Genomic DNA, 15,122 nt, shown 5'->3' with positions numbered 1-15,122 from the left:
TTGTTTCTGATATTTAACCCTTCCAAAACACCACAATTTGTTTCTGATATTTAACCCTTCCAAAACACCACAATTTGTTTCTGATATTTAACCCTTCCAAAATACCACAATTTGTTTCTGATATTTAACCCTTCCAAAACACCACAATTTGTTTCTGATATTTAACCGTTCCAAAATACCACAATTTGTTTCTGATATTTAACCATTCCAAAACACCACAATTTGTTTCTGATATTTAACCCTTCCAAAACAGCACAATTTGTTTCTGATATTTAACCCTTTCAAAATACCACAATTTGTTTCTGATATTTAACCCTTCCAAAACACCACAATTTGTTTCTGATATTTAACCCTTCCAAAATACCACAATTTGTTTCTGATATTTAACCCTTCCAAAACACCACAATTTGTTTCTGACATTTAACCCTTCCAAAACACCACAATTTATTCCTGATATGTACCCCTTTCAGTACACCCAATGTTCTCACTACATGCCTTCCTTGTCGACACTCTTTGCTTTACAGAACCGCTTTACAGGACTGGTTGGAATGTATAGATGTACCCCTCTGAATCCCGCACTCTACCCTGTCTTTTACACGTGCTCCTTTCCGTGTGTGTTGTTTGTTTTCTAAACGTGTTTCCCCATTCCTGTTCACGCCTTACTCCCTCTTCACGTCTCGCTCCTTCCTCATGTCGATTCCTCTCTACGTGTACATCTATATGTAGTACTCCTGCTTATGCAATTGTCCATGCCCTTGTTATTTAGACCTGAAGTAGTTAAACAAGATTCAGTTACCATCAATGCTTCAGAGGAACATGGGGTCAAACGTTCGCAGAAGACTGCACAGGGTGTCATATGATCACATCTTTAGAATCGGTTTGATATGACTGTACACATACCGTAAAAGTTAATGTTATGCAGGGGAGCAGATGCGTTCCTTTCACGCGAACACCTGGTGTCGAGAATATTCTCAAGTGGTACCTTCGCATTACTGCTTTCATTTTGACCTTATATAATTATTCCTTGGGCGCTTGTATAGCCTAATGCATGGTTAAAGCGTCTGATCATGGCGCTGAAGAACCGGGTTCGATTTACAAACATAGGATATGAATTTAATACCAGATTGTTGAATGTCAATCATTGTGTAGCACGGAGAAGTGCTGATTCTGCAATATCACGTCTGTTCCACTGGTAAAGGATGATACTGACATTTAACACATCTCTCAGCCATAGTAAGTTGGATAGTGAAATATACATTGATTTTACACCATGGATGTTTTCACGTGACCTACGTAAGGTAACATGCAGCTGTTATCATAACCAGCTGTTATCATACCTGGTTGTAAATTACAGATCACCAGCTCACTGCATCGTCTGACACGATGGCACTACATAGGGAAGTAATAGTAAGTACTTTTAAAATTCTTGTTCCCTGTCTTCTGCACAAGAGAAATGACTGAAATATTACACTAGCATTTAACGGTTATCTTTACACACCTGTAGCAATCGGATATTTTATGGATTGTATGAAACTATGAATTCGGGTCTGACATGTCGTTTTCCTTGTGTGGCAATCCGGCTCACATCCTACCTTAAAGCATTCATACATCTTACCAGAAAACACGTCTATCTACCAGGGGGCGTTCAGAGCAATACCTGGTGTGGCGATCTCAAGGCCATACTCCTCCTTGGCACCGAATACTCTAAGTATTCTGGTCTGTGAAGGTCTGCATTATTCCCGTGAAGTTTCAGCATGTAGAGTATGGTTATCCACACTCTGACACGTCCGCCGTCACATCTGTTGAAACTGTTCGGTGCAAGTGTTCGACACACATAGTGTCTTCCACATCACAGAACCAGTTTCTCAGGCAATGCCAATGATGTAGATGGAGCACGCGGACTTGGCCATCTTGTGAAGGGATGTTGGTTGACTGTAGTGGGTTGTAGTCACTGCACGCGGACTTGGCCATCTTGTGAAGGGATGTTGGTTGACTGTAGTGGGTTGTAGTCACTGCACGCGGACCTGGCCATCTTGTGAAGGGATGTTGGTTGACTGTAGTGGGTTGTAGTCACTGCACGCGGACCTGGCCATCTTGTGAAGGGATGTTGGTTGACTGTAGTGGGTTGTAGTCACTGCACGCGGACCTGGCCATCTTGTGAAGGGATGTTGGTTGACTGTAGTGGGTTGTAGTCACTGCACGCGGACTTGGCCATCTTGTGAAGGGATGTTGGTTGACTGTAGTGGGTTGTAGTCACTGCACGCGGACCTGGCCATCTTGTGAAGGGATGTTGGTTGACTGTAGTGGGTTGTAGTCACTGCACGCGGACCTGGCCATCTTGTGAAGGGATGTTGGTTGACTGTAGTGGGTTGTAGTCACTGCACGCGGACCTGGCCATCTTGTGAAGGGATGTTGGTTGACTGTAGTGGGTTGTAGTCACTGCACGCGGACCTGGCCATCTTGTGAAGGGATGTTGGTTGACTGTAGTGGGTTGTAGTCACTGCACGCGGACTTGGCCATCTTGTGAAGGGATGTTGGTTGACTGTAGTGGGTTGTAGTCACTGCACGCGGACCTGGCCATCTTGTGAAGGGATGTTGGTTGACTGTAGTGGGTTGTAGTCACTGCACGCGGACTTGGCCATCTTGTGAAGGGATGTTGGTTGACTGTAGTGGGTTGTAGTCACTGCACGCGGACCTGGCCATCTTGTGAAGGGATGTTGGTTGACTGTAGTGGGTTGTAGTCACTGCACGCGGACCTGGCCATCTTGTGAAGGGATGTTGGTTGACTGTAGTGGGTTGTAGTCACTGCACGCGGACCTGGCCATCTTGTGAAGGGATGCTAATTGACTGTAGTGGGTTGTAGTCACTGCACATGATTGTCGCAGCTTTCAAGTGCATTCAAGTTTGCATTTCATTTCAGGGAAGTATGTGTCCTGCTGTTATAGTAGAACCAGAAACAGAAGCCCTTTTAGTTGATATTCTGATGCTACTCTTTCCTTCAGATTTGGACGACACTTTTGCTGCTGAATGCAGTTTGCACATGTAAGTAATCAGCGTGCCGCCATTATTATCAGCTATGTCCGAGCTGGAGTGGTTATCTTAGTCGGAAGTGGACCAAATAGCCTGATATTAAATCTTGTCATATCAGGACTGAGTGTGGTGGACGTACCACAGCCCATTATTCAACAGGCTTAGGATGATGAGGAATCGGGTGTGTCAGTTTCTTTACGAAAGATTGAATTTAACAGCTGATAAAAAAGGCATCTCACTTCTGAATGCTCTATACAAAATAACTTGTACTTGCATTGCAAACAGACTAAAACCAATTTGAACTCGATTATCCATATGACAACCAAGCGGATGTTATTCCAGGTAGATGTATACGGAATAATGTATGGATGCGTTATGATATTATTTAACCATGAGGTTAAACAAACCAGGTTTACTCCTTTTGACACATTTCAAAAACCCCTTTCATACTATTTCTAAAAGGTTTTCAATTCAAGTAATGGAGAAGTTTTGATTTGGTCCAAATATGACAAAATAGATAAATATTTTAACCCGTAACACAACAGCATCTATCATACAAAAAGGACATATGTCTTCTGTGTTCATGCTTGAAAGGGGATGCAGGCAGGGAGACCCAGTATCACCCTATCTCTTCCTTCTGGCGGTGGAGATCATAGGTATCATGATTAGAAGTATCCCTGATATCAAGGGTATGACTCTTAAGAATAATGACAAGAAACGAGGACAATATGATGATGACACACAGCTCTTTCTTGGTGACTCAGATAAAAGCCAAAATACCTCAATTCACGCACTAAAGACCTTTATAAAATGTCAGGACTCAAAATGAATATTGACAAAATCAAAGCAATATGGATAGGCGCAATTTCAGACAGTAAACCGACATTAGTCAATGACTTGAATCTTGACTGGCACTGTGGAAACTTCGGAGTTTTAGGAATTACACTGAAATCACTCAATGACCTTTGGGTGATTAACACAAGGAGACGCTTAGAACATATTGTTGCTAGTTGGCGAAAAAGGAATATGAATTTAATTGGGAAAATCACTGTCATTAAAGCCCTTGCTCTGTCAACTTTGGTACACACTTTTTGTGCACTTCATCGCATATAATAAAGAATTGATTTGATCGTGGTCTACACAGTTTCAGGTGTACAGAATAAATGGAACTTTAATAGATTTCCAACGTTTATTACACAATATTCCAGGTACATGGAAGCATCTTATTAGAAACAATACACATAATTTATGTCAACTAAATATCACCAATGTTAATCTTGATATGATTTCTAATGATACAAGCTCAAGGATATTTTACATGTTAATTAAGAATGATATTATTCCCAATGTGTTAGAACATTGGAAAATCTGTTTTCGATCATGGTATCAACTGGAAAGAAGCATTTGTTTGTTATAGAAAATGTACAAAAGATTGCAATCTATTAGACTTTCAATACATATTGACCCGTGAAGGTCCCGGGGTAGAATAGGCCTTCAGCAACCCATGCTTGTCATAAAAGGCGACTATGCTTGTCGTAAGAGGCGACTAACGGGATCGGGTGGTCAGGCTCGCTGACTTGGTTGACACATTTCATCGGTTCCCAATTGCGCAGATCGATGCTCATGTTGTTGATCACTGGATTGTCTGGTCCAGACTCGATTATTTACAGACCGTCGCCATATAGCTGGAATATTGCTAGGTGCGACGTAAAACTAAACACTTCAATACATATTTATCAACAGATTAATATACACAAAAAACCACTTTATCTTTATTGGTTTACCATAAGCTGGGACTTAGCCTTTCTGAGTGTAAAATGTTTACTCTAACAACTTTCTTTCCTCATGTCAATCTTTTAATGGTTTTGCTCAGGAGGAGATAACTTGTATGGACCAGTCATCGTCGTCCCCTGAGAGGGGCAATTGCCTTTTTGTCAACAAAATGTTTTAGTTGTAAATTTAAGGATAGATCTGGTGTGTTTGTTGCTAGAGGTGAGGTTTTACTGATCCTCTTGTTTACCATGGGGCACGTATTTTCGAAAGTAGTAAAATCTTGTAAGGTAATTCACTGTATCTATCCTTCATGTGTTGTTACTCCTTCCATTTCTTGAGCCAGTGATTCTAGTTACAATTTTCTATGTACGCTTATTATTAATTCTGTTTACTGACGAGTTCAATTCTGTCTGTTGACTGAACATACGACCCACAGGACAAAACAATGGTTAAGCAGGGATAGGCAAATGCATAAACACATTTTCGTTAGGACTATAATACCTTCCTTGAGACTCTTTGGCGGAATATAGTTATATCTTGCAGCAAGTGTTGTGGGATTGTTTTCAAATTATCCCTTGAAATTCTTCAAAGGCATTTAGAAGTTGGTGAGGTAATACAAGACACTATTATGGATGACAACTTCTTTAATTCTTTTAACACGACGTTTCAAGGCTAATTCTTGCCCCTTCGTCAGGTGGATAATGAGCATAGGTAACATTGCAGAATACATAGGTATACATGAAGCGTCCAAGAGTTTTTGCACAAAGGAAGAGGAGTCACCTTCCTCTGTAAAGGCCTGAAGTTTGTCCCCTGAAGAATCGTTCCCACTGTCTATCGAAAGCCCACCCACACTGACCAGTATATCCACTACCTGTCCAACCACCATCCACAAATAAAGCAAGCCATAGTCTCCACTCTAGCCAGACTTGCCTAAGCCATCTGTGACCCCACCTCCAAGACGAAATTGACCACCTCATCACCCTCAATGGATACCCAAAACAACTCGTTGACCAGATTATAGCCACAACTCTCCAGCATCAGAACGACCGCCTCCCTAAATCTGAGCCTGCACCCATCCGAGTCAACATTCCATACCAAGGAAAGATAAGTCATCAAATCAGTCGACTCCTCAGCAAAACTGCCAGTGTTGATGTGACCTTTTATTCTGATAAGACATTGAAAAACATCCTTAGAGCAAATGGAAGAAGTGCAGTGATCAAACCCCAGAGGCTGCATCTACAAGATAAACTGTGATTGCGGCAGCAGCTACATAGGTGAAACCTGCAGATCTGTCAACGTCAGACTCAAAGAGCACAAAACTTCAGTAAGAAAATTAGATCTGAAATCGGCCCTCTCTGAACACATCGTCAACTATCCAAACCACTCCATCAACTGGAAAAACACCGAGATCCTGGCTTCCAACACCAGTGATTGGCAGAGAAGGAAGCTTTGGGAAGCAATCAACATCAGAAGATTGATTAGAACCTCAGATCAATAGAGATCAAGGTGTGTACCTACCCTCTTCCTGGTGTGTCAACAAGGACTCATAGACTCTCAATCTATCAGCTGTGTAAACAACCATGTACTGTTAAAACATTCCTCCTTTTCATCTCTCCTCTGTGATTGTACATACCTAACTACATTTATGTGCTTGTACATGCATCTTTCCTCTCTGGCTTCATGTATACCTATATGTATTCTGCAATGTTACCTATGCTCATTATCCACCTGACGAAGGGGCAAGAATTAGCCTTGAAACGTCGTGTTAAAAGAATTAAAGAAGTTGTCATCCATAATAGTGTCTTGTATTAAATTATCCCTTGCAACTTCAGATGCGTTTGAAACCCTAGTCTGACACAATGAAACACAGATCTGGCATACGTTTGTTGGAGCCACCGTCTCTAAAAGGTGCCTGAAATTATACCTGCTCTGATCTGTCTGAATAGTCTAAGACGATCCAAAAATAATGAAGAACTTCGCTAAAGAGAAGAACTTTATTTATCGTTTTATTCCGAGAATTGTGTTTACAGACTTTACCACAGTAGCACAGTTCATATACGTATCTTCATAATACGCAGGTGCGGTGTTTCCTAGATCACATTGTCAGATGTCATGCTGTTCATAGGTATGTCAAATGGTCAAACTGTCCATGTATATTAAATGTTCCATGTTTACAGACTTTACCTCAGTAGTATAGTACAGCTAAAGAGGAGAGCTTGATAATGGCCCGAAACAACCTGAAACTTAGGGTATCGAGCTAGACACGCATTGTGTTAGTGTTTATAGCCATTCACACTGCGGCTGCTACAGTCATAAATAACATGATGAAGGAAAATCTTTAAAGTGGAATGTCAGACTCGAAAACCGATGTACGAGGTTAGGGTGCCGCAAGGTTGAAGTAACCCTGATCTGAGTTCGGGTTGAATTAGGGTGAATGAGTATCAGCTGTTTTGTAACACTATTTAGGATATCGATCATACGTGTGGAAAATATACTTTCTTTGCTCATCAGTGCATAAAAAACTACTGCCTAATGACACAAGTCTGGAACATCTGAACCAACTTTCTGTCACTGACATTTTTCATCGATTGTTGCCAATATGGAAATGCACAAAAGCCGGGCATATATTATACTTTTGGCTTTATGTGTCACGTATACGTACTTTGCAGAATATTTGGAGATGGTTTCACAGAGATGGTCATATATTATGAATATATTATAACTTCTATTGTATTGTACGTTAAAGCGAGTTACATCTCATCTCCCCTCACCTCACGTCGACATGTTTCAGGCAGTTCCTACAAAGGAACGATTAACCTAGCCAGGGGCAAGTCAGCAACAGCGAGCTCTGTGTATGGGCCACTGCCAGGAGTTGCAACAGATGGCCTTCCCTACACAGACTGGGAACATGGTAGTTGTTTTGCTGTGATAGAAGGAGACAATCATCCCTGGTGGCTGGTCGATCTGGAAGCGTTTAGTTATGTCTCTGAGGTTGCCGTGACAAGCAGGAGTGACTATCGTCGTGAGTGTAATGTTACACTTCAGTCAAAAAATTGGACTAAAATTTGCCATGCATCTAACCCATAATTAAATTCTGAACACAGTGAGTGCACTGTTCGGACCGACTTGGGACCGACTAAAAAGTCCAAAACAGACAGCAGTCCTAGTTACACAGAAATTTCCTACAATCAAGCATTATAACGGGACCATGACAGACTGTTGGAGTTGGACTGTATCATACTCTTCCTGTACTTAAACGGTTCGAGTATAAGGTACCTTGTAATGTTAGGCTGTTTAGCGTAGTGAGACGATGGAGAGCATGAGATTCGCAAAATCAGCGAAGCTAGTATCGGAGAGGCTGGTCCAAGGCAAACCTAGGACGGTTATATCCTCTTTCCATTCTCTTTTCCTTGACAGAATCCATATTGTTATATCATCATGATCTGTTGGGAAAACGGTCAAACTGTAAACCAAAGACATTCAAAGAACATCTAGTTCCCACAGTGTATGGATATGGGCATAGACTCTGTAAACCACAATACGACATGACGTATACAAACATAAATACATTAGACTTCCACACACGGTTCACAGACTTTATTCAGAACGACATGTGCAATGGCAATGAACGTGATTACAGCATGGAGATATACATGTACCCCAAGGCCTTTCTCAAAAGAAAGCAATACCAACCTGTTATAAAAGTAATAAAAGTGTGTGATATCAGCTGTCATACGTATGGAGTGTTATATTCCAGGACCTGAATGATATTACACATGTAGGCTAAATATAATATAATAATGTATGTATATATAGTTGCATCCATTATATCTACATTTGTATGGTTCAAAATCTAAAAAAAACCCCTCCTGATCATTCATCACCTTGCAGTGATAGAAGATTTAGTGAGCGTAAATATATTGTTCTGCTGCTGATGGGTAAAACTCAAGGATCTGACAACTAAATATTCATCTGAAGTAGTGTAAAATATATGGATATTTGAAAATGAATGTGCAGACGACTTAAGCCACAACAATAGTTGTCATCGCCCCTTGTTGTAGCTGAGAGACTACACGACTTCACCCTGGAGGTGTTTAACAAGAACCCGGCCACCTCAACAGGCGCCAGGGGTGTGCTGTGTGGAACGTACGATGGTGCTGTAACAGAACCAGGAAAGACTGTCAATATAAAGTGCGTCCGTCCTGTTAGAGGACGATATGTCCGACTGAGGGGGGAAAAGAACGGTGAAGATGACCTCCTTCAATTCTGTGAGGTGAAAGTCTTAGGATCCATCATTCCTGGCGGTAAGAAGAGCCTTAACATATGAGACAACTTGTCATTTATGTTCACGTAGACGTTCATAGCTCTCCGAAACTAGACATCAAACATTGATTACAAGTGCATTTGGGTTCCATGTATGTCGATAATGACAAACCCAGACAATAATCGGTCTCTATAACATATGACAGCCCACAAAGGGCCACACGAGGGGGATTAAAACGCATTAAATGTTACAGTTACATGAATGAATTACTGAAAATGCGTCATGACATCTGGCACGCATGTGTAAGTTCAGCCAGTAACACTTGCCACTCGGACGCGCACTTGACCATGAAACTTCACACACTGCCCCTTAAGATGTCTTTTTATTTACTTACATATAAGAGAAGGTTAACGATGTTGTTTTGACATCAGATAAATGCTAAATTATGTTTGGCACATAATACAGGCAGATTTAATCTGGCCAGAGGCAAGCCAGCAACAGCGAGCTCTGTGTATGGACCACTGCCAAGAGTTGCAACAGACGGGCTTCCCTACACGGACTGGGAATCTGGCAGTTGTTTTGCTGTACTGGAAGGAGACGTCCATCCCTGGTGGCAAGTCGATCTTGAAGTTTATTCTAGGGTGTATGAGGTTTCCGTGACAAGCAGGAGTGACTGTTGTCGTAAGTATAATGCTCCTGGCCATGGATAATGCATACTTCCTGTCTGAATGCCCAAACACTATATAGCTATATGTGAGTGTTATCAATATGCACGTCAAACATTTTGACGTGCAGATGACAGTTGCTTTCCTTTCTACAAAAAGTTCCTGAACCTATTATCTATTAACAAATGTGGATCAAGGAATGAAGTGTTTTCTTCTGTTTGCCCACGAATAATATGATAGTATCAAAACGAATACGCTTGATATTCGCAGGTTTGAAGAATATTGTGATATCAATGAAATCGCAACACCTGTTCAAAACTGTCTACGACTATAAGGAACTTCCTTTCTTGATAAATGTACTACAAACAAAATGTATTCGAAAACCCATACACTTGTTATTCATATATAAACTTAAACATGCTGTGGTCATTTATACGCTATGGTAATGCAATTTATTGTGTGCTTAAGGGACACAATAAACGACATGTTAGATGATGCAGTGAAACAAATCATCCATTATTCATTGAGTCAGAATGTAATGAAACATTGTCAAAAACAGCGGAAACATGGCCGCGGAAACACAGCTGCGCCATGTTTGTGCTCGTGTGTCAATTAAGCACCATGTTTGTGATTGTGTGTCCATTAAGCACCATAATTGTGATTGTGTGTCCATCAAGCACATTGATTTTGCTTATGTGTCCATTGAGCACATTGTTTGTGCTTGTGTGTCCATTAAGCACACAAAACGTTGCACTTTTCCCCCAGTTCTGATCGTGTCAAAATATAAGATTTCGTCACGTGTTACAGCTGAGAGACTACACGACTTCACAGTGGAGGTCTTTAGAAATAACCCGCTCACTTCAACAGGCGCTAGGGGTATACTGTGTGGAACCTACAATGGTGCGGTCACACAACCAGGGAGGACTGTCAATGTAACGTGTGTCCAATCTGTTAGAGGACGGTTTGTCCGTCTGAGGGCGCGAAAGGATGGTGAAGATGACCTCCTTCAATTCTGTGAGGTCAAAGTTTTCGGATCCATAATTCCTGGTGGTAAGAAGAGCTTTAACTTATGTAAGGATATCCAACGTCTTTAATATATACTGAACAGCAAAAGAAAGGCAAGTTTTGAAAGAATAAAATCTCATAAAACTAAGCGTTCATGTTTATGTCTTCTATTTAAAAACTTGACCAATAAGCATAGTTTCTTTTTCTGTTCTGTATAATGTCAGCGATGTTTCGTTATAGCTTCAACATCGTTATAAAGAAAATTACTTGCTTGACTTGAATGATAACGGTGTTAGAATCTATTCCGAAACGTCTTTCATATCATGTTAAAGAATTTGCGTATCCATAGAACTCTTTTCGTTCATCACACAACTTCTAAAGGTCAGTGAAAGAAGTTATATAGCTCTCCAAATAGAGATATTAAACACTGGTTACAAGTGCGCTTGTTTGCCATGTATAGTAACAACTCCACATAATAACTAGTTTCTATAATACATCACAAGACATGTGTATTTCAGTCCCTTACACTGATCACTCAGACATGAAGCTTGCCCTATCCCTGTGCGGTGTCATTTATGATCACATGGACGATACATTACTCTCTGAAAACAGAATGATCAAACACTGGTTACAAAACTTCATATGTATAATTTTGAGAGTATATCAGGAAAACGTTAAGCACCCAGTGGTGAGTTCACGTGCGGCTGAACTGTGCTTGTGGCGAATGGTTGTCACTGAGTGTCACCCTGAACCATTATTATCACGCATGTTATCGTGGATATTATCATACGTATTAGGCTGCATAAAAATGATAGATCACACATTACCTAGTGCTAGCAACCGTGTTATGCATTTTTCAATACAGTATCTGCCGCTCAGACCAGGACTTTACCAAGCGACTACCCCATATACTACCCATGGAGCACATAAACCACATTAACACCTTTTCCACTGACTTGCCCTATCACATGCGTTAAGTTAATCACTGGTCACGAGCCTCATCAACCCATGGGACCAGTGAACAACGTATTTATCTTACCGAACACGTCAATGCTAACTTTGAATTGTTTGAGGGACGGGTACAAAACTTTTTGTCGTCATCGCTAGATTTTGCTGACAAGAAAAATCTATTATAGAGTTATCTCCCTATCATCGATGTGCACTCGCAAAACATCGGCAATTTCCGTACATCACACGTGATTCAATGTTGTTCGAGTTAAGAACGTCGTACCAAATGAGTTCAGCATTCCCAGCGGGGTACATAGAAAACAATAGAAGGATGCTCGGACTATCAGAAAACGACATTTATATGCCAGGGCAAGATCATGAATGTTAACTATTTTATGTTTGGTACACAATACAGGCAAGTTTAATCTGGCTGGAGGCAAGCCAGCAACAGCGAGCTCTGTATATGGACCACCGCCTTCAGTTGCTACAGACGACCTCCCCTACACTAACTGGGAATATGGCAGCTGTTTTGCTGTAGCAGAAGCAGACTACCATCCGTGGTGGCAAGTCGACTTGGGATCGTATTCTAAAGTCATTGAGGTTGCCGTGACAAGCAGGAGTGACTGTTGTCGTGAGTATGTTACTGTTCAGTAACGACGTATGTTTCACCATACTCAACCAAATTAAAACCTCGACACCTGTATGTAAAGGTCACACCATACTGAACCAAAGTGAAACCTCAACTTCTGTGTACAGATGTCACACCATACTCAACCAAATTAAAACCTCGACACCTGAATATATATGTCACACCATACGTGACCAAACTGAAACCTCGACATCTGAATATATATGTCACACCATACTCAACCAAATTAAAACCTCGACACCTGTATACATATGTCACACCATACGTGACCAAACTGAAACCTCTTTACTTGTATGATTGTGTGCATTATTATGAATATAAATGTACTCCTACCTGTTGAAAAAGTGGATTGTGCGCCGTAGTGAGAAAGTATTGTACGACTTTCCATCTCACGCCAAGAAATCAGTCATGAGTGAGACTTCCTAGGCGACACTGACGACCACACATCTGCTGGACAGGAGGCCTTGTCGGAACTCGCAAATATGAAGTTGTCTCGAGCTCTCTAGACGCTTGAAGAAGTGACATTTACTGTGTATTTACCATGTACCATGTACAATGAGCCTGATTGTTATTGTAGAGTGTACGAGGGGATGTCAATAAGGTTTGAGCCTTGAGCATTTTTCATACCCAGGTGTCACAGCCTATGGTACAACATTGAACCTTGGGGTGTAGCTGATGTGATATATAAGTTTTGGTATCCTACTCTCAGAAGTTATTGAACATTGACAGAAAGTAAACAAGGGTCACCATAAGCAACTCCATGCTAACCAGATACAACAAGAATCCAGAAGATTTTCACTTTAGGCTAGTAACATGTGATGAAACCTAGATCCACCACTATGATCCTGAGAGCAAACAAGAATCCATGGAATGGAAACATGTCACTTCTCCCAGGACCAAAAAGTTCAAAGCCTCCAGATTAGTGCAGAAGGTAATGGCGACAGCCTTCTGGGATAACAAAGGCGTCATCCACATAGATTACTTACCAGAAGGAAGACCAGTGAAAGGGGAATATTACGCTAACTTGATGAGGCAAGTGCGTCAGTCAATCAAGGAAAAGCGCCGGGGCAAGATCAGACGTGGTATTCTTCTACATCAAGACAATGCTCCAGTACACACCTCTCGAGTTGCAACCGCTGCTGTCCAGGAATGCGGGTACGAAATCTTGCCGCATCTCCCCTACTCTCCAGACCTGGCACCAAGTGATTACCATATCTGTTCCCAAATCTCAAGAAACACTTGCGTGGTCGTAGATTTCAGGATGATAATGAGCGTATTGCTGCTACTGAGGCTTGGTTTGAGGACCAAAATGGCACCTTCTACAGAGATGGCAGATCAGCGGCTGGCAGAAAAGATGGAACAAGTGTCTTGACTCAGAAGGGGACTATGTTGAAAAATAAATGTGGTTCATATCAATATTTTGTGTTTTTCTATGCAAGGCTCAAAACTTATTGAGATCCCCTCGTATGTCATAAAATGAAATTAAAATATATTTTACCCTTACAATTTTTGCCGATGCCGGTGTCAAGTGTCTGGTTATGTTGATTATATAGATCAACGTTGATGAGGTCGTATTAGTTTACTGAACCGACTATATAAGGCCATGATCTAAGCAAATCCCCCTGTGCCGGTCAAATACATCTATTCCAAATGTCCAGATAGTATTTAATAGCTCCTCAAAAGAGACATGAAGTGCCACAAAACTGACCTGTCTTATTTCGAAGAATGTCACAGTATTTGAAATCGTCCTTCATTACAGCTGAGAGACTACACGACTTCACAGTGGAGGTCTTTAGAAAGATCCCGGTCATCTCAAGAGCCGCTAGGGGAGCACTGTGTGGAACCTACGATGGTGCGGTCGCAGAACCAGGAAAGACTGTCACTGTGAAGTGTGTCCGACCCGTTACAGGCCGGTATGTCCGACTGAGAGGGAAAAAGAACGGTCAGGGTGATCAGTTTCAGTTTTGTGAGGTCAAGGTGTTTGGTTATTCGTCTTAACCAAAGCCAATAAAAGCATGGTGACAAATATCGCCCATGGTTCTACTGCTGAAAGTAAAAATGGGATCCAGTGGTCCTTCTACAAGACCAAGTGAAATGGGGTTTGACGAAAACTAATAGAACAAAAATATGAAGTATGGAAAAGTGCGATGTGGAAACTAAACGTGACTCTCTTTGTTAACTAATGAAATAATTCAAACAATAAATATTGGGATTCAAACGTGAATCTTTTAATTTAATATGATACCTTCAGTTCTACACTAATCAATCTAGCTCTATTGCAGCTAGCTATATCAACATTCTGATTCTTTATGGCAGGCAATCTACATCCTGTTTCGACCGAACACTGACAATATTCAAGGAATCAGAACCCAACCAATTACAGTATAAACAGGACTTTAGTCAAACACATGATGCATACAAATCCTTACGTACAGACGGACCCATGGAAATGGCGCAGTTGCATGTGCAGCTGCGATTGACTCTAGAACAATATCCTCTAGATTGCCAGAAGAGAACTCAAAATATTCACAACGAAAACAAACATATATAGACACAAAAAATACAAACATTATTCACTCTTAATTGAAATTATTGAGTGACAAGATGATTCTATTATTTGTACCTACTCATAAATACCCGCGATCCTCCGTTTTATGTCCTTTGTGATGAAAGAATCACGGTCAAGCATGTCCTTCTTGTCTGTGCTGATTTTTCCGTCTCTTGAGACAGCTGTTGTTAGTTTCATCCGTGAAGGATCTTTCTAACATAAGTTCATTTTTCAATTCTT

At 41.1% G+C, this 15,122-nt stretch overlaps 1 protein-coding gene across 1 annotated transcript; it reads left to right on the top strand.

Moving 5' to 3' along the window:
* Positions 1-1,208: 1,208 nt before the first annotated feature.
* On the top strand, positions 1,209-14,576 carry LOC137293439 (uncharacterized). The gene is made up of 8 exons (XM_067823977.1): positions 1,209-1,407; positions 3,003-3,042; positions 7,595-7,825; positions 8,865-9,107; positions 9,533-9,748; positions 10,540-10,782; positions 12,101-12,316; positions 14,094-14,576. Exons 1-8 carry the CDS (start codon positions 1,384-1,386, stop codon positions 14,330-14,332), a joined length of 1,452 nt encoding a protein of 483 aa, XP_067680078.1. The 5' UTR covers positions 1,209-1,383; the 3' UTR covers positions 14,333-14,576.
* The last annotated feature ends 546 nt before the right edge of the window (positions 14,577-15,122 follow it).

Source organism: Haliotis asinina, chromosome 8 (assembly GCF_037392515.1).
Source record: "Haliotis asinina isolate JCU_RB_2024 chromosome 8, JCU_Hal_asi_v2, whole genome shotgun sequence".
Taxonomy (NCBI): Eukaryota; Metazoa; Mollusca; class Gastropoda; order Lepetellida; family Haliotidae; genus Haliotis; species Haliotis asinina.
The sequence above is the reverse complement of the archived record's forward strand: the minus strand, read 5'-3'. Positions and strand labels throughout refer to the sequence as shown.

Bases quoted from the DNA above. Each gene is read 5' to 3' on its own strand.
- LOC137293439 (XM_067823977.1), top strand. From the start codon at position 1,384: ATGGCACTACATAGGGAAGTAATA. The intron at 7,826-8,864 runs GTGAGTGTAATG...CCCTTGTTGTAG, and splicing joins AAGCAGGAGTGACTATCGTC to CTGAGAGACTACACGACTTC. The intron at 9,108-9,532 runs GTAAGAAGAGCC...CACATAATACAG, and splicing joins AGGATCCATCATTCCTGGCG to GCAGATTTAATCTGGCCAGA.